Below are 20,627 nucleotides of genomic sequence, written 5' to 3'. Positions count from 1 at the left end.
CAACAAGCTGAGATAGAAATTTTCAAAGATGTTGAAAGGATAGAACAGGAACACTTACTCTGGGACTCTTAAGTGTGATTTTTAACTCGTGAGTGTAAATTGGAGATGCACTGGCAGGTGTAGTTAGTTGGTAACTTAGGCCATTACTTTATTGTTATATAAAATCGGTTGTCTTCCTTGAAGTTGAATACTAGGAGAACCTTCATGGCTCTTTTTTTTTTTTTTTTGTGAACTGATGAGAGATATTGATTGATGTTCCTTTAAAGCTCGTTTTGCCCTTCTTTGACTTCGTTGCTTCATGACTATTACTACTTCAGAAAATCGATCTTTCTTCTTATAAGTAATGGAAAGGAGCAAACAATCAGAAATCAGATCATCAAAAAAAGCTTGTATTAGCTTGCATACAAGACAGCCTCACATGTAAGACGACCCTGAAGGTTTTTATAAGAAAAGTTAAATAATTTTGTAATTATGACATATTCAAGCTCTCCTGTTGTTCGAGTGAATCTGTTAGTGTTTTGCATAGTCATTAAGTGTACTGTATTAGTGAATGTGTCCTGTGTTGTCATAGCTGAAAATAGATTAAATGCATTTGAGGTAAGCAGTTTTCCTCTTACTGTAATTAGAGCCAAATTAGGGCTTTACTTCAAAATGTGTTTTACTTTTTCAGACAGCTTTATGCTAGTCCAAGAGATGTTCTTCTAGTAAAGTGACTGTTAGACATTGCTACAAGAAAACATTGTGAAAAGAAAGTTCAGAAAAATCTCAGTTTTTTTGTTGTAGAAAATTGCAGTATAATAATACTGTACTTGAGAGTAATACTTCGTATACATACTGATTTGATGTATTGTTTCTATAAATGAGTATTATAATTTAAATACAGTTAACTAAAACAGTTATTTCAGTATAAGCTGCAGATGGGTCATAGTGCAACACCCATATACATGGTTAACAAAGTTCTTACTGTATTCTACTGTAATATCAAATATTGTGAGCTTTCCTTAATTTTAGTAGGTTGTTGCATAAGTCTGAAGGGTTTGGATGTAAGTTGGTGCTTGTTCATCGTTCGTCAGTTGTCATTTGGAAAGCCATTGTTGTGCTTGTGGATACTGTTTGAATTGTGCTGCTCTGATGAAGGTGAAGTGTTAGAACAACAGTTGAGGATGGAGTGCTAAGTGGCAAAAAATGAACATCTCCAATACATTTTTCTGTTAGAGTTCAGAAGAGTATCAAAAGCAGCTGGGGCTACTCGAACCATTTGCATAATGTATGATATCAGCAAGAGTATGGCGTAAAATGGTTTAATCTTTTTGGATGGGGTAACTTAGATCTAAGAGACAATCCACGTTCAGAAAGACTATTAGCCTTTGATGAAGACCAACTAAACGAGTTCCAGTTATCACCACAGATCTGCATTTAGGGCTGTCGACAAGGCGTCAAATTCCCTTTCACTCTTTTCCTTGATATTTAAAATTATTTCAAAGAAGCTGGAAATCTATCAAAGATCTCCTTTGGTAAATTATTCCTGTCCCTATATAGTCTTCTCACAAACAAATATTTGCTCCAGTTTGTCATTTTGAATTCCAACTTTATCTTCAAAGTGATAATTCCTAGTAATAATATAAATATATTCACATTTCTTACCTGCAATCTTCACCTGAACATCTTTCAGGTATGTATTTGCCATTGTTTGTGATAAATTGTGAACCCTTCAGTATTGCCATTTTCATTGTATGTAGCTCATACAATTTTATCCCTCTTCTTTTTCTTGGATATACCATCTGAAAAACTATCCTCTATATAACTCATTTTGTGATAAGCATCAGGAAACACAAAACTAAATAACCCCCTTTGGGTGGGGGACACAGACGAAGAATACACCCACAGTGTCCCCTGCCTGCTGTAAGACACGACTAAAAAGGGTGACCAAGGGATGATGACATTAGAACCATGAGATCACCTGTGATTAGTACCGTCACGCGTGGAACACCATGAGTCGACTTTTCTTGTGATTAGTAATACTATGTGAGGAATACCATGAGTCTGTGGGAAGATCACTATGGGGTGACAGTACCCGTCTGTAGTATCCGCCACTATGATGGAGGCTCCCCTCTGTTCAGGTTTGTCTGGAACACCCCAAGGAGAAAGAAAGAGACTATCCTCACTGGGGTGTTTCAGCATCTAGTTGTGGACATCATGAGCCTGTGTTTCGAGGAACACCACGGGTCTGGGTGTTGCCTGTGATTAATACCACTATATGACCGATGCTGTGGGTCTGCATTGTCTGTGGTTAGTACATACTATATGAGGAACTTCACGAGATAGTATGAGTCCCTGTGATTAGTACTCTTTTTGCTATTGTCTTTACGTCGCACCGACACAGATAGGTCTTATGGCTACGATGGGACAGGAAAGGGCTAGGACTGGGAAGGAAGCGGCCATGGCCTTAATTAAGGTACAGCCCCAGCATTTGCCTGGTGTGAAAATGGGAAACCACAGAAAACCACCTTCAGGGCTGCCGACAGTGGGGTTCGAACCACCTATCTCCCGAATACTGGATACTGGCCGCACTTAAGCGACTGCAGCTATCGAGCTCGGTGTGATTAGTACCACTATGTGAGGAACACCCTAGGTCTATGTTACCTGTGCCTAGTACATTATCTGCTAGTAGTACCCACAATGTGTGGAACACCATGAGTCTACATTACTTGTGATTAGTACTGTTACATGAGAAATATCATGATTTTATGAGGGACTGTTGACCTGGATTTTGGTCCCCTTTTTTGGTGGGCGTTGCGGGTCGGATCCACTGATTGTTTTAAGTTCATAATCATTGTTCATCCTCATCTTTTTGTATTCTAGTCAGTGGATTAATTTTGGAATTATTTTAAACTTGTAATATTGTGAGTTGGATCCACTGATTATTTTACATTCATATTCATCCATTCATTCTTCATGTTCTGAATTCTGGTCAGTGGATGAATTTTAGAATTTTAAATTGTCATTACTTTTCGTCTCATTTCATACCATTAGGGGCCGATGACGTAGATGTTAGGCCCCTTTAAACAACAAGCATCATCATCATCAAAACTAAATAACTGTTGAGTTATATGTAATTACAACTTCATAAAATATAATGGTAACACAACTGCCATCTGGTGGATTATTTCCCAGTTTAGTTAGAGAATAGGATATGGCATTTTCAGACTAAATAGAGAATTCACTGCGCACTATTTTCTCTACACAGTAGGAGGAGATTACTTGTTTTCAGCCTACATTGTGTGTCATAAGTAGAGCAAGAAAGTGAAAGAATCTAGTTATTGTAAAAGAAAAAAGAAATGCACACGACTGATTTTCAATATCTTCAATTCAATTACTGCAGCATGTTACTAATATTGTGGAATGGTCCTGAATGATGATGAATGAATGAATTAATGAATGAATGAATGAATGAATGAATGAATAAATAATATAATAATTTGTCTAATCATGGTTAAACCTTATTGTGTATAAATGTCAATGGTGATGATGATAACAATAATAATAATTTTTAAAATGTGAATATTTTTACAGAGCGAGAAGGTTGTATGTATTTTCAGCTGGTAATTAAGAATCACACATGAAGTTAGGTGACAATTGTGTTTTGAAATTTTTCAGTCAGGAGTCTAATTTTCATTCTATCAAAGTACATTTGACCTTGTTAAAATTCTGAAATATCCTTTCCTGCCCTCCCAAACTCTCTCCTTGATAGTCTTTACATTTAAATCTGATGAAGCCCACTGGCTTAGCCCAGAAATATTTGGGCTAAAGTTTCACCCTGTCAGGTATTGATCACACTCTTTGGTTCTTTATGTCTGAGATCTCTATAAACTATTGGTAGTACTCTATATTACACCATGACCACATTGACAAAACTTGTAGAGAAGGTATTTACCTGCACTTCACACACAAGACTTCACACTTTGATTAAAATGTATGTTTTTAGAATTAGATGTCATAAAAAGATGGTAATAGGAATTGTTTACAACTCACCTAAAACAACACGGTCTGATGATTTTGGCATTGTTTGAGTCATCAGTCCATTGACTGGTTTGATGCAGCTCTCCATGCCACCCTATCCTGTGCTAACCTTTTCATTTCTACGTAACTATTGCATCCTACATCTGCTCGAATCTGTTTGTCATATTCATACCTTGGTCTACCCCTACCGTTCTTGCCACCTACACTTCCTTCAAAAACCAAATGAACAAGTCCTGGGTGTCTTAAGATGTGTCCTATCATTCTATCTCTTCTTCTCGTCAAATTTAGCCAAATCGATCTCCTCTCACCAATTCGATTCAGTATCTCTTCATTCGTGATTCGATCTATCCATCTCACCTTCAGCATTCTTCTGTAACACCACATTTCAAAAGCTTCTATTCTCTTTCTTTCTGAGCTAGTTATCGTCCATGTTTCACTTCCATACAATGCCACGCTCCACACAAAAGTCTTCAAAAACATCTTTCTAATTCCGATATCAATGTTTGAAGTGAGCAAATTTCTTTTCTTAAGAAAGCTCTTCCTTGCTTGTGCTAGTCTGCATTTTATGTCCTCCTTACTTCTGCCACCGTCGGTTATTTTACTACCCAAGTAACAATATTCATCTACTTCCTTTAAGACTTCGTTTCCTAATCTAATATTTCCTACATCACCTGCCTTCGTTCGACTACACTCCATTACTTTTGTTTTGGACTTATTTATTTTCATCTTGTACTCCTTACCTAAGACTTCATCCATACCATTCAGCAACTTCTCGAGATCTTCTGCAGTCTCAGATAAAATAACAATATCATCGGCAAATCTCAAGGTTTTGATTTCCTCTCCTTGGACTGTGATTCCCTTTCCAAATTTCTCTTTGATTTCCTTTACTGCCTGTTCTATATAAACATTGAAAAGGAGAGGGGACAAACTGCAGCCTTGCCTCACTCCTTTCTGGATTGCTGCTTCTTTTTCAAAGCCCTCGATTCTTATCACTGCAGACTGATTTTTATACAGGTTGTAGATAATTCTTCGTTCTCGGTATCTGATCCCTATCATCTTCAGAATCATAAATAGCCTGGTCCAATCAACATTATCGAATGCCTTTTCTAGATCTACGAATGCCATGTACGTGGGCTTGTCCTTCTTGATTCGATCCTCTAAGATCAGACATAAAGTCAGGATTGCTTCACGTGTTCCTACATTTCTTCTGAAGCCAAATTGATCTTCCCCCAACTCAGCTTCAACTTGTTTTTCCATTCTTCTGTAAATAATACGTGTTAAAATTTTGCAGGCATGAGATACTAAACTAATAGTGCGGTAGTTTTCACACCTGTCAGCACCGGCTTTCTTGGGAATAGGTATAACAACATTCTGCCGAAAATCGGATGGGACTTCTCCTGTCTCATACATCTTGCACACTAAATGAAATAACCTTACCATGCTGGTTTCTCCTAAGGCAGTCAGTAATTCAGCGGGAATATCATCAATTCCAGGTGGCTTGTTCCTATTTAGGTCACTCACAGCTCTGTCAAACTCTGACCTCAAAATTGAGTCTCCCATTTCATCAGCATCAACAGCCTCTTCATGTTCCAAAACGAAATTATCTACATCGTTACCTTGATACAACTGTTGGATATGCTCCTGCCATCTTTCTGCTTTGTCTTCTTTCCCTAGAAGTGGCTTTCCATCTGAGCTCTTAATATTCATGCACCTAGATTTCCTTTCTCCAAAGGTTTCCTTGATTTTCCTGTATGCAGCATCTACCTTTCCCAGGACCATACAGCCTTCGACATCCTTGCACTTCTCCTTCAGCCATTCTTCCTTAGCTACCTTGTACTTTCTATCCACTTCATTCTTTAATCGCTTGTATTCTTTTCTGCCCTCTTCATTTCTAGCATTCTTGTATTTTCGTCGTTCATCAATCAGGTCTAGTATCTCCTGAGTTATCCACTGATTCTTAGTTGATCTTTTCTTCCTTCCTAACATTTCTTCAGCAGCCCTACTGACTTCATTTTTCATGACTCTCCACTCTTCCTCTACTGTGTTTCCTTCGGCCTTTTCATTTAGTCCTTGTGCAACATGTTCCTTGAAACAATCCATCACACTCTTTTCTTTCAACTTGTCTAGATCCCATCTTTTTGCATTCTTTCCTTTCTTCAATTTCTTCAATTTCAGATGGCATTTCATGACCAACAAGTTGTGGTCAGAGTCCACGTCTGCTCCTGGGAAAGTTTTGCAATCCAACACCTGGTTTCTGAATCTCTGCCTAATCATAATGAAGTCTATTTGATACCTTCCAGTGTCTCCAGGTCTCGTCCACGTATACAGCCGTCGTTTGTGGTGTTTAAACCAAGTATTGGCGAGGACTAAATTATGGTCAGTGCAGAATTCAACCAGCCGACTTCCTCTTTCGTTCCTTTGTCCCAATCCAAATTCTCCTACTGTGCTACCTTCTCTTCCTTGGCCTACCACTGCGTTCCAGTCTCCCATCACAATTAGATTCTCGTCACCTTTGACATATTGTATTAAATCTTCTATCTCCTCATATATTCTTTCAATTTCTTCATCATCCGCTGAACTAGTAGGCATATAGACCTGCACTATTGTGGTGGGCATTGGTTTGGTGTCTATCTTGGCGACAATAATTCTTTCACTATGCTGGTCGTAGTAGCTTATCCGCTGCCCTATTTTCTTATTCATTATTAAACCAACTCCTGCATTACCCCGGTTTGATTTTGTGTTGATAATTCGGTAGTCGCCTGACCAAAAATCCTGTTCTTCCTGCCAACGTACTTCACTTATACCTTTTTTTTGCTAGGGGCTTTACGTCGCACCGACACAGATAGATCTTATGGCGACGTCACTTATACCAACTACATCTAACTTTAGCCTATCCATCTCCCTTTTCAGATTCTCTAACCTACCACAACGATTCAAACTTCTAACATTCCACGCTCCGACCCGCAGAATGTCAGTATCCATCTTCCTGATGATCGCCCCCTCTCGTGTAGTCCCCACCCGGAGATCCGAATGGGGGACTAGTTTACCTCCGGAATATTTTACCCGGGAGGAAGCCATCATCAGTACATCATTCATACAGAGAGAGCTGCATGTCCTTGGGAGGTGGTTACAGCTGTAGTTTCCCGTTGCTTTCAGCCGTGTAGCAGTATCAACACAGCTAAGCCATGTTGAGTATTATTACAAGGCCGTATCAGTCAATCATCTAGACTGCCGCCCTTGCAACTACCGAAAGGCTGCTATCCCCCTTTCGATGAACCATTCGTTAGTCTGGTCTCTCAACAGATACCCATCCGATATGGTTGCACCTGCGGCTCGGCTATCTGCATCATTGGGACACGCAAGCCTCCCCACCGCGGCAAGGTCACATGGTTCGCAGAGGAGGGATTTTGGCATACAAACATATTATAATGATGGGTGCCTTTAGTATTGACCTTTAAAGCAGAAGAGTGAAGGAAACACTGAGCAAGTGGCTGCACGATTTGAGTCACGTAGCTATCAGCTTGCATTCGAGAAATAGTGGGTTTGAACTCCACTGTCAGCTGCCCTGAAAATCGTTTTCCATGGTTTCCCATGATCACACCAGGCAAATGCTGGGGCTGTACCTTAATTAAGACCATAGTCACTACCTTCCCACTCCTAGCCCTTTCCTATCCCATTATCACTGTAACACCTATATGTGGCTGTGCGACACGAAGCAAACTGTAATTTTAAAAAAGTGAAGGAAACAACTTAATGAATTTATTTCTTGCCTCAAACATGACAATCTTATCCCTTAACACTACAAATCACGTTCTTTTTGCTAATCACACATCTCGTACTTCAGTTGATCTTCTTGTGACTAATCAGCCTCGGAATAATTAAACAAAAGCAAATCCTGTGATGAGAGAAAGAAGTCTAACACATCACATGAAAGATGAAGTAAATCTATATTTGACTGCAGTTTCCTTGCAATTGCCTCCACATCTAAGTGTTTGCTCTTAGGGCCTCAACTCGCTTCTCACATACTGCATCGGACATTAATTGATACAAAGTAGCATTTCTACTTTTAAGGTTTATTTATATGAAAACAACTGTATAGAAACTTTCATTCACAGATCTTGCAAATTCTGTTGTGCTGTTCTGAAATTGATCTTTAATATTTCAACTGTTGCATTGACAGAACCTGATCTGGTGAGTGTTTTTCTAATTTGTTATAAATACCACTGAGTTCTGAATCTCATAATGCAATTTGATTGTTTGTTCAGGTACCATATTTTGGTCCTTTATTCAATGAGGCAATTGTGGATCACAGTGTGCTACCAGGTTTGGTTCGAGCATCAGCCATTAGTGCCTCACGGGCTAAACGCAGTATGCTGCCTCTCTACCAAAACTAGTAAGTACAACTAATTTTCCAGCATTGGCTTGTTTGCCATTTTTGTGACTTTGTATTTCATGAGATGAAGTCATGTATTGTACAGTTTAACATGGAATCCAAACTACCATTAAAATCTTACAGACTTGTATCTCAGATTGAAAAGTTTTCACTTTGTTATTATATTTCATTGTCATTTTCTGAAATGCCTACGGATTAGGAAACATAATTATGTTAAACTCATATGTACAACTTTTGGTTATGGAAGTATTTGTATGACTCTCTTGATTCTACACTGAAACACCTTTACCACTGGTTCAGAAAGCCCCAAAAAATTCTCTGCAAGTCTTAGAACATTTCACTCCTTATCTCTCTTTGTAACACGCCATCTCATCCCATTTTAAAAGCCATGCTCAAATCGAATTATGAAAGAAGAAAGCATTAGAAAATTTTTAAACTTATCATTTTTATAATTCATTCATAATACTTTTAATTGTAGATATTTGTGTTAAAATAATACCTTGGCTCAGTTCTGATATGCATGATATACTTACAGCTATGAAGAACGTGCCAAATCGTTGGAAACAATTGTTAGGAACCACAAGGATCCAACAACATTTGAAGAGTTTGCAGCCCAGGTGTATTCACCTGTTCAAACTGTTTCACCTTTCTGCTCTGGTCCTAACCGCTCCTCAGGTAAGTCAGTGTATCATCAGTTTAAGGCCAATCCTTGTTGAAGCTTAATATTCTGACTCTGTATTTGGAATATAATCATTACCTTGTCTCCAGATACTCCAGAATTGTTTCCTTTTCAGCATTGTAGATTATAAATATCTGTGGGAAATAGTATCCATTTTTGATTTATGGAAACCCATACTCGTGGTTAGTTTACACCTTTAATAAACAGTCTCCTGTTTTTCCTTCATCTTCGTGCCTATAAAATTTAATCCAGGATGGCACTTAATTTATTTCCATGTCTTACCTTTATGTTGGACTGTATCACGTAAAACATCCGATATTGCACTTGCGTTTATTTTTGCCTTCCTTCCAAGATTCATTAAGGATAACTTTGGCATTCTTACATAATTTTGTATGGTTTATAGTTGTTCAAATACTGTTGATGGCACTTGAATTAACTAGGCACACTGATCTACTAAATGGCAGATTTGCTTCTGACTGGTTTGAACTTAGCCAGCTGAAACTCATTAGCTATTTAACATGTAAGCCAAATGGGTTGCTTTCTAAGATAAATAAGATGTTACTGTTTGCACAGTAACTATTACTAGAGTTGAGTTTAGTTCCGATCATTATTTTCTGGCCAGTGAATATGGAACAACTGTTCATACATAGTGGAATAATATCCAAATACATCCTAAAAGAGAATACCTATGGTAAAGTTTGTAAACATGAAAAGGATTGATTCATGCTCTATAAAAATATCCATTTGTAAAATAATTTTGATGGAATGCTGCAGGTACATAAAACATTCTTTATATTTCTACACTTCAACTAAGGCACTCTTTATATTTAATTCTAGAAATGTCACATAGTAACCCATAAATCTGTAATGTACTAATATTATAAGGAGGAAGTTGTGTATGTTGGTTTGTTGTGGAGGGTAATATCAGGAACTAATAAACCAATTTCAGTAATTCATTCACTGTTGAAAAGCTCATTTCATCCAGATTATTCAAGCAAATCAACCCCTTCCCAAGCAGGCCATGAAGGCCTATGGGGAAGAGTAAGGTAAAGGCTTCCACTTGGCAGTAAATGGTATAGAATGGTTAACTCTGTGCTCAGCTGCCTTTTCCCTCCCAAGCATTAACTGCTGTGTAACTGCTGTGAACTTCAGGAATCAAACCTACACCTTCCCAGGTGAACCACATCAGTGAAACAGCCACTAAGTTATTGACATTTTTTTATACAACATGGTTATTGCCTTCATTGGACCACTTTAGTCAATTTTTTAAAAATATTATTATGGCGAAGTGCCATCAACACCCCGACCTGGCAGGAGCTGGACAAGGAGATAGATAGATAGATAGATAGATAGATAGATAGATAGATAGATCGATAGATAAGGAATGGGTGAGCCCTGCCCTCGTCACACGTAGGTCTATGCAGTCCCTTTGTGTCCCTTAAATGGGTTTGCCTAGTCCAGCCTTGGTGCTCCTATGAAGGATACCAGTGTCCAGATGTTGGCATTCCTGATGTCTTCCAGGTTTACAAGGTGTGAGCCAAGATATCGATGTCTAGTGCGTGCAAAAGCCTCAAACTGACACAGTACATGCACGGAGGTCTCTTCCTCCCTACCGCATCTTCTACACATTGGATGTTGACTGATTTTCATGGCGTGTAGGTGTCTCTGTAAGGTGTTGTGTCCTGTGAACAGTCCAACTACCATTCGTATTCTAGTCCTATTCAAGTTTATTAGGACCTTTTTATATCTTTGGCTGGGCCCTTCGATAAGTTTGCGTGCCTGCCTTGCTGTAGTTAACCTCTTCCAAATGTCTAAGTGAGACTGGTTTGTCCACTGGGATATTACCAGTTTCACACTTTGGAGTGATACACCCAGGAAAGGCTCTGGTCCTATAAAAGGACCTTTTGAGCCTTGTTTCGCTAGTTGTCAGCTTCTTCATTTCCACTGATTCCTGTGTGCCTGGGAACCCATAACAGGGTAACTAAGTTCACACAGCTTATCTAACATCCTTTGGCACTCCCATACTATTTTGGATGTTGTTCTAGCTGCACATAGAGCTTTTAGCACTGGCTGGCTGTCGCTGCAAATGGTGATGCATCTTCTACGCCCAGGCATGTTCCATACATGTACAGCACAGGCCAGTATTGCATATACTTCGGCCTGGAAAACAGTAGCATATTCACCCATGGCAAGGGAGAGCCTTGTCTTAGGCCCCCAGATCCCAGTGCCCGTGCCCATCTCCGTCCGCGAGCCATCTGTGTACGATGTACAGCTCTCAGACTTAAGACGGGCCCCAGCATCCGTGACCCACTCCTCCCTCGTGGGTATCACCACTGTGTACTTACAGTTCAGATTAAAACTAGGCTTCATCAGGTCCGCGATCGTCATTGTCGTGGGCCAGATCTGTTGAAGCTTTGTAAGAATAGATGCATGACCTCTATTCGGATTCTTGAAAGACCATCCTCCGAGTGACCAGAGGCAGTAGGCACTCATTCCCGCCATCTAATTAACATATAAATGTAAGGTGGGAAGGCATAGGATGGCCTCCAAATGGTGTGGTGTCCAGTGCCCCTGTTATTCCTAGACACGCAATTCTTTGGACACTGTTTAACTTGGTGGTCACAGTTTTACTCTCAGAACCTGGCCACCAGACTAAAGATGCATAGGTGATCGTGGACCGTATAATAGAAATATAAAGCCATTGGACTACCTTAGATCATAGGCCCCAAGTCTTACTGACGGCCCTGCGACAGACCCACATAATCTTGCAAGCCTTATCCACCTTGTAGTCTATATGTTTTTTCCAACTCAGTCTTGCCTTGAGGATTACCCCTAGATACTTAACTGAAGTTGTTTTAACTAATTTTTTCCCAAATAGGAGTGGCTCTGACAGTCCGTCTAGCCTCCTCCTCCTGGTGAACACCACAAGCTCCATCTTGTTGGGATTCGGACAAGGGGAAATGAAAATGATGATGAATTTGCTCGGCACAAGATCGCTCTTTGCTGAACCTTTCTTAGTACTCTCCTGGTTGTGGATTAAGTTGTTGTTCTGCCCTAATCTGCAGATACCAATAGGAAGGAAATGCCACAGTAATTGTTAACATCCTTCTTCTCCCCTTTCCTGTGCAGGGGGTGATTCAGAGCCCAAGTCCAATCATGTGGAAGTTTCATGGTTTCCCAAATCTTGTTGATGATTTCAGTCAATTTATCAATTATTTTATCCCGTGCATACTTCAACAATTCAGCCGTTATCAAGTCCTCACATGGTGTCTTGTTATCCTTGAGGGCTGGAAAATCTGTTTGATTTGTTCTTTTGTTGAAGGAATGAATCTGGGTGGACGTGTATGTTGTCTTCAAATGAGAAAGTGGATATTGGAACTTCGCAAGAATCTGGCAATTTTCTTGTAAGCCAGTTTCATACCAGAGTTTTTGAACTGTAAGTTTGTTGGATTATACTTCTTGAGATTAAAATTTAGAAAAAGTTCCTTCAAGATTTGGCACAGAGTCTTCATTATGGTTCTTATTTTGAAATGAAATGAGGAGCTGAGGACAGAGAAGAATGGTTGCATAGACAAGGCTTTGCCTTGAGACGCTGATGTTATTACATTTGAAAGTTGTGTAAAAGCCCCTTTTGTTTTTCCTCTGGAAGTCTTGTTCAGTCTGTGTTAGTTTGATTTTTGTTGTAGGAATGTTTTACATTAGGCCAGCCCCGTGGTATAGGGGTAGCGTACCTGCCTCTTACCCGGAGGCCCCGGGTTTGTTTCCTGACCAGGTCAGGAATTTTTACCTGGATCTGAGGGCTGGTTTGAGGTCCGCTCAGCCTACGAGATTACAATTGAGGAGCTGCCTGATGGTGAAATTTATTTATTTCGTATGGCGTATAGAGGGTACAGAGAAACTACGTATATAATATACACTTAAAACTATATACACTTAAAGTGGGTAGAAAAACAATCGGACAAAGGATCAGTGGATGGTAATATAACTTAAAATTTAATGTCCAGAGAATTTAGCCAATTCACTGCCTCTTCACTTGCTGTATGAAGTTCATGGTATCCTCCCTGGAAGCTCCAAAGTAGGCACATTATTACAACGTGGTGGACTGTCCGAGCCACATCACCGCAGTCGCAATGAGGGCTGGAAATTCTTCCCCGCTTGTGGAGCCAGAAGTTGCATCTTCCAAGACCGGTCCGCACTCTGTTCAACGAAGCCCAGATTCTTCTTGGCAAGTTGAACCCAGCAAGTTTCCCTCAAGAGTTGGATATCAACCATAGCTGGTCAGGGTTGCATTACGTCCATAGGTATAACCTTAAAGTGCCCTACACGTGACCCCCGGGTGGTGCTAAGTAAGCAACAACATCGGCTGCTGAACCAAAAGAAATTTTCTTGCGGATATCCCAGCAGATAGAGGATACATCACAACCGTGATGGTGAGATAGCAGCCCCAGTCTAAAAAGCAGAAAATAAGGGCTGAGATGATTCTACTTGCTGACCACGTGACACCTCATAATCTGCAGGCCTTCAAGCTGAGCAGCGGTCACGTGGTAGGTCATGGCCCTTCAGGGCTGTTGCGCCATGGGGTTTAATTTTTTAAATCATCATCATCATCATCACACAAAAGGTTGTACGACCACTTGTATTTCTTAGTGAAAACCTACATCCTGTTTTTGAGTCAATGACCAGATCAGGCATGGAACGAATGAAGCCCTCATCTTGTGGCGAGGATAGGAATTGTGCCACTGTCAAGGCCTGTCGCACTCCTCTGGGGCGATGATTGACTGATAGATGAAATTCAACAATAGTGGAGAGTGTTGCTGGAATGAAAGATGACAGGGAAAACCAGAGTACCCAGAGAAAAACCTGTCCCGCCTCTGCTTTGTCCAGCACAAATCGCACATGGAGTGACTGGGATATGAACCACAGAACCCAGCAGTAAGAGGCTGGCGCGCTGCCACCTGAGCTACAGAGGCTCTGCTTGTATTTCTTAGTAACATCTAGAAATCTTTTATACGTTTGACTGCAAACGTTTAGTGATCGCTGTGGATTAATGTGCTCTGTATTAAGTTCATTAGAAGATAATCTTATTTACTAAAAAATAAGGTATAATTCAAAGATAAGACAGCTTGGAATTTTATAATAAAATTCAATCTATGTTTAACCCGCCTGTGGTCGCTATATGAGCAAAATGCTTACGGTTCATCTGCTCTTTTATACAGCATGTAGTTTCGAACATGAGCCCTGATGTTCACACTGCAGTTTTGAGAAAAGGATGGATGCATTGAAACGCACATCTGTGACGTTGAGAACGGACAGGGAGGGAGGAATTATCAGCGACCATCAACAGTTCTTTGCAACTTATTGTATTAATGTATTGTGTAAGTAGTGCGTGACGATAGCTTCAAGTCGTGACATTTTAGCTTGGTTTGATGAAATTCCTAGTGATCAGGTCTAGGGTGAAAACGGTGACTTGGACTGTGAAAGTGAACCCAGTGAACATAATAGAGATACTGAACAGTCCGAGCCAGAAGAACGTGCTGATGTAACCGTACATGGAGAACAATCCGTAGCTGGTGAACAACATGTTGGAGGTAAATGAGAATTTCATGTTTAGTGACAATGTTTATATAGGGAAAGATAAGGTGACAAAGTGGGGCAGGCACCCACCAAGAAGAAATCCAACCTCATGCACTTGTGCTGAAAATATAGTGACTCATCCTCCTTGTGTAAAGGGCATTGCAAAAGACACATACACTATTTTAGAAAGTTGGGAATTGTTTTTTCCAGATAGAGTGATAACCATTTGAGATTTATTACTATTTGTAACTTTATTTGTAAATTTTTAGTGTTCTTTACAACCATTTGAGATTTATTCTTATGTTCATTTAATGTGTTAGTACATTTACGCTTGAAATCTGTTGGTATTTATTATGTAAACACGCCATATCATACTGTGAGCATTTTGCTCAACGCGCAACCACTCACATTACTTTCATCCTAGCGACCCTTGGCGGGTTAATCCCCGATAAAGTGACCCAGAATATTTCACAAGTTTAGTTTTTATTTTTACTTGTCATCAAAATATTTATGTTATTTTAAAAAGTTGTATATATTTATTGTCTCCAAACAAAAAAAGGCATTTTTTGTTGTCTCAGAACCTGATTTATTAATGCAATAGCTCTCTGTCTGTGGATCAGTGGTGGAGTGATAGCCTCAGGATCCCAAGATCGCAGTTTTAAACCTGGCAGAGGTGGTCCATTCAAAGCCCATCTCCTTTGTCAGTATATAAAATTCTCTGGTGGTACGTTTGGTCTTTACCTGACAAAATTCACTAAAACTCAGCCTTAGATGCCCGAGAGAGATTTGATTTGCTCTGCCATCTAGTAGGCCAGGAGTTAAATAGAATGTCAAAACTGACAAACAGGTGACAAGTGATGTCAAATTAAAATGCCTGCACATGATTGATGAGGCCATATTATTATTATTATTATTATTATTATTATTATTATTATTATTATTATTATTATTATTATAAGAAGTTTTTGAAAAGCAGTTTAACAATATTCTAAATACATTTGTTTGATACACAATTGTTGTAAAATGGAAACGAACAGTTAACATGTAAGTACTGCTTGAAACTTGATTTACTATTAAAATATTTGTAGATCTTTAAAATTGTACCGTTTCTGATTGGAAGGTCTGTGAAATTACATTATCTTGTCTTATTTTACTGCCACAAGTCCATTACTTATCCTTTGGGTCAAGTTCTCTTTGCATTATCCTTTCCAGTTATCATTCCTACTGAAGACTAAAGATGTTTGAGGTTTATTGCACAGGTTCATAATGTAATGTCTTTTCATTTGTTTATATTTCTTGAAACAAAATTATTTTCATTCATTTCCAGGTATCTCGCTGGTGCAGAATCATTATGGTGTTTAACTCCTCATGTACATGTAGGAAAATATCGATAATGTGAGAAGGGTGGTGTTGTGTGATCAGATACTGGAATGCAGTTTGTGATAATACCAGTACTTTTGTGCCAGAGAAAATATTACGTAAATTTTCCGGGAAAGTTAAATGATTTAGGAAAGTCATTGATTAGCGAGCATTAGTTTCTAAAAAAAAAAAGTGAGTTTTTTCTCTATGGACATCATTAATCAGAAGCAATCCTTGAGAAATGACAGCTCCATATTTCACAAACGTATTATTAATTCTGCTCGTAAAGCAATTTCCCAACTCACATTATGAGTATTTTTATACAGAAGTGCACAGAATTTTTATAGCTGTTGGGAATATATTCAGAAACTAATGTTGACCAAAGACTTTTTAAAATATATGTGGGTGTTTCCAGTTTAAATATATAAATATATTTTATAAGGTTTTGTGCTGTGCTATGTATTAGTTCAAAAAGCTGCCGAAATACACCCTCATCTTCAATGAGCATTTTAAGATAAAATCTTGGATAAATTTATTGGTAAATGTTTAATTACTTTTTCTATACGCAGTCTGAATTGGTTGTCAGATTAGAGAATGATGGCAAATTTACCTTTTAAGATCATATATTTTTCTGGTCAAATTTATCAAGTATCTTGAAAGGAATAAAACAAATCACTAATCTTTAATCATGAATATTGTTATGATTATACAAATTATAGTCCACAAAGGAAGAGAAGATGATAATGACTGAATTTGTAAATATAGAATTGTTAGCCTAAGTAAATAAAGATGAGCCTTATTCTTTAAAATAAGATTAATGTGATATAAGAAAGAGAGAAACTGAGGTGTATTAAGGATTATGTAAGTTGCAGAAAATGTTAAAATAGTGATAACTACCAAAATGACTTGAGAACTGAATTAGATAGCAACAATGGAATATGTATATAATATATATTTGGACTCATGTGACCTCTAAAATATGAAGATTGTAAGCATAAAAGTAATTTAAAAAGAAAGACCAAAAACATGTTATTAATTTATTTTCTAAACTCTTGAAAAATAGAGCATAGAAACAGAAGTGAGTGTGGGGGTGTGCAGAAAATAACTAGGTATTAATTCCTGTAGAACTTTTAAAATCAATGGAATCATAATTAAAATAATGTGTACATGTGTAAACAGGATTTGAACTTTTGTTCATCAGAAGTACAGACATGAGAGGGGGTATGCACAACTAAATCGAAGATGGTTGACCGTCTGTCTGTTAGGGAGCGAATGCAGATTGCCACATTCTATTAGTGTCAAATTTCATTGTTCTTGTTTAGAAATGTTAATGTACTGTGAAGGGAAGGAATTCCAGAATCTGTGCAGTGATTAAAAAAATTGCCTCTCAAAGCTACTAACCACAGGTTTGTTTAATGTTGCAAGAGCCGGGGTGAGTAGCTCAGATGGTTGAGGCGCTGGCCTTCTGACCCCAACTTGGCAGGTTCGATCCTTGTTCCGTCTGGTGGTATTTGAAGGTGCTCAAATACATCATCCTTGTGTCAGTAGGTTTACTGGCACATAAAAGAACTCCTGAGGAACAAAATTCTGGCACCTCGCCATCTCCGAAAACCATTAAAAGAAGTTGGTGGGACGTAAAGCCAATAACATTATTAAGGATGCAAGAAGAAGTGGCAGTCCATCCATGTCTTGGACGGAGGAGAACGTGATGAATGTGGGGGGGAATGTTCAGTTGCAGTCCGGCTAAATCGACACGCCAGATAGCATGTGAAAGTATTCTCGCAAGGTACACGGTACGGAAGGTATTAAAGGAAAAATTGCATTTCCACCCATGGACACCCCATCACATTCAGCTGCTAATATCAGAAGGTTGTAACCACAGAATGGAGTATGGAGAGTTGATGTTAGGTTGGCTTGAGGATTGGCCTCAACTGTTTAAAAAGATCTTCTGGAGTGACGAGACCATATTCCATGTGGGAGGTTGTTTATGTCAGCTTAATTGTTATTGCTGGGCAGAATACTATCCCGGACAGAGGAGAACATGTAGTCGTCCAAAAGTCACCATGTGGTGCAGGATGCTGCACCTCCTCATTTTACAAATGACAGAGGACTTGGTTGGATGAGAAACTTCCGGGACATTGGCTGGTGTGGCACAGAGCTTCGAATAGCCTCGCCCTGTGACTTTTTACCTGTGAAATTGGGCAAAGAATGAGATCTACCAGACAAAACCTCTTACACTGAAAAATTTGGAAGCATGAATTAGGGATGTTTACCATCAGTGTTTCACGCAACTTCATCCAAAAGACTGTGGGTTCTGTTCCTAACACTTAGAGGAAATTGGTAGACTCCACAGGGGCCTATATTGAATTTTAAGGTATTCACCTGTATTTCCAAGTAACAGTGTACACATAACATTTATTTCAAAAAATTTGCTTTACAAGTATAGAATTTATGCTCCTTTTTTAATACCTCATTATGTTTTACTGCAGTGTATAGTCTACCCCCTGAACTAAAGGAATAATATTGAGAAAATGTGTAAAATATGGTTTTGAGATGGGAAAAGACAGAGGAAAATGGAAGGAAGTGATGATAGATATGTAAATATTGTCATTATTTATTTATTTTTTTCTTTTTCTTTTTAATTCCGTTTGGGCCTGCTATGGACCACGTGGTTCTTATCTCTAGCAGCTTTCTTCTTTGACCAGTACTCCTTCATCCTTGCACTGTGAAAGTCTTTTCGCTCCTGGGTCCATTTCACACCTCCTCCCGGACGTACTGTTTTTTCTGTTAGTGACTGGAGAGAGTTTGACGTTCTGATCAACGTTCTGTACCTATTCCTGTCATAAATTTCAGTGGGAGCAATGTCCAGTTCTTGAAGGTCTTTTCTGATGAGTCTTGCCCACTTGGCATTAGTCGCTTTCCCTCTAGAGATGGTGTGGAAGATTCTGGAGGTGAGCCTCTGATTGTCCATTCTCATGATATGACCATAGAAGTTCAATCTCCTCTTCCTCATAGATGTTGTAATGCTCTCCAATTGTTGGTACAGTTCGTTGTTGTGCCTGATTCTGTACTTGCCTTCTTCTTTAATAGGGCCCATGATTTTTCTCAGGATCTTCCTTTCCTTCAGCTCCAGTTTTCTAAGTTGCCCTTTTCTTACCGTGTTTAGGCATTCTGAGGTGTATTATTATTATTATTATTATTATTATTATTATTATTATTATTATTATTATTATTATCTTGATTGGCCTCATTGGGCAACTTGAGTCATTGCATATTCACTTTCTCCTTGAAGGTTGTACTGTTTGGTTCTTGTGAACTGCCCAGTACTTTTTCATTCGTTCTGATAGTAATTTTCTTAATTCATATGAAATTTTTATTGCCTTACTATGTGTAATTTCTGCTGAAAATTTATCTTAAGAAGAGTGTTCATTTTGTTTTTCTTCTCTGCTTCTGCTATCTCGAGTCTAACTGTATGGAGATCTTGATGAATTTCGTGGATCCATTGCCCTCCTGTGTTCTTTCCAAGATATCTCGTCACTAGTTGTCGTAAAAGCCGATTTCCTGGCAGTTGCAAGATGTAAAAGTAATATGAGATTTTCTTCTTCATTGTGCTGGTGATTGGGTCAATCTCTCAATAGACAATTTCATTAGGAAGGATTCTCCAGACTCCTTCAACCTGGTATTTTTTATTTATGCAAGTTCTGATAATTCTTCTTTCAGTTTTGATGAGCTGATCAGTTCTTCTTTTGTTTATAATATGGAACACGATTTCACAAGCATAAGTTGCTTCCGGGAGAGTTATGGTTTTATAGTGTTGGATCGTAGTGTTTATTGTCAGGCATTCTTGACCAGGTTAGAAATTCAGCTATTTTCATTTTGCTATTTCTATTTATCCATGTTTCTTTCTCATTTAAGTTGTGTGTGTTGATTTCTGCAAGATATTTAAATTGTAGAACTATGTTAACTTTGTGATCATTTAGAAAACTTCATTTATGCTCAGGGGTTTTGTGTGCATGATCCCAGTTTTCTCAGACGATACTTGTCATCCTACTTTATGGTCAGTTTTTTGGAGACTGGTGGTCTAGGACGAACTTCTTCTAAGTCAAAGAGCTAAAAGAGCTAAATTGTCCACAAATCCCAGGTAGTTTGGTCTTATTGAGGGTTTTGCTTCAATTTTAACTGTAGGTGGATTTTCCTTTTGCCAAAACTTCATGATGTAATCGAGAGTCATATTGAAAAGCAGTGGAGATAATCTGTCACCTTGTCTAAGACCAGGTTTTATTGTAAATGCTTTTGACATTTCTCTTCTGAACTTTACCTGTCATCATATTGAAATACATAAAATAAATTAAATGGGGTAAAACACTCAGTATTTAATTGATACTTCTTAGAATATTAAAACGGATCTCCGTGTTTTCCTTAAGAAATGCCTATCATTCCTATTGAGTTCATTCAGTGTTTCTGCATAACTGAAAATCTTGTTAGAAAAGGTAGTAAAATTGAATAAATTTACAGAAATAGAATGCCGAAGTTGCACAGTTATGTTGTAGCATAAGTATTTGTAGTTATACAAACAAGTCTGTACAGCTGACATAAGTGTCT

General features: G+C 38.6%; 1 protein-coding gene across 2 annotated transcripts in view; it reads left to right on the top strand.

Annotated features, from left to right (window-relative positions):
- Nucleotides 1-20,627, top strand: part of LOC136858315 (probable Rho GTPase-activating protein CG5521) — a 709,838-nt gene that overhangs the window by 635,454 nt on the left and 53,757 nt on the right. For both annotated transcript variants that reach the window (XM_067137762.2, XM_067137761.2), the window contains 2 exons: nt 8,286-8,413; nt 8,949-9,088. In XM_067137762.2, the coding sequence (XP_066993863.2) occupies nt 8,286-8,413; nt 8,949-9,088 (268 nt within the window). The remainder of the gene's footprint in view (nt 1-8,285; nt 8,414-8,948; nt 9,089-20,627) is intronic.

The sequence above is a fragment of the Anabrus simplex genome, chromosome 1 (genome assembly GCF_040414725.1).
Source record: "Anabrus simplex isolate iqAnaSimp1 chromosome 1, ASM4041472v1, whole genome shotgun sequence".
NCBI lineage: Eukaryota > Metazoa > Arthropoda > Insecta > Orthoptera > Tettigoniidae > Anabrus > Anabrus simplex.
Note: the sequence above shows the minus strand (reverse complement) of the source record. Positions and strands in the feature narration are given on the sequence as shown.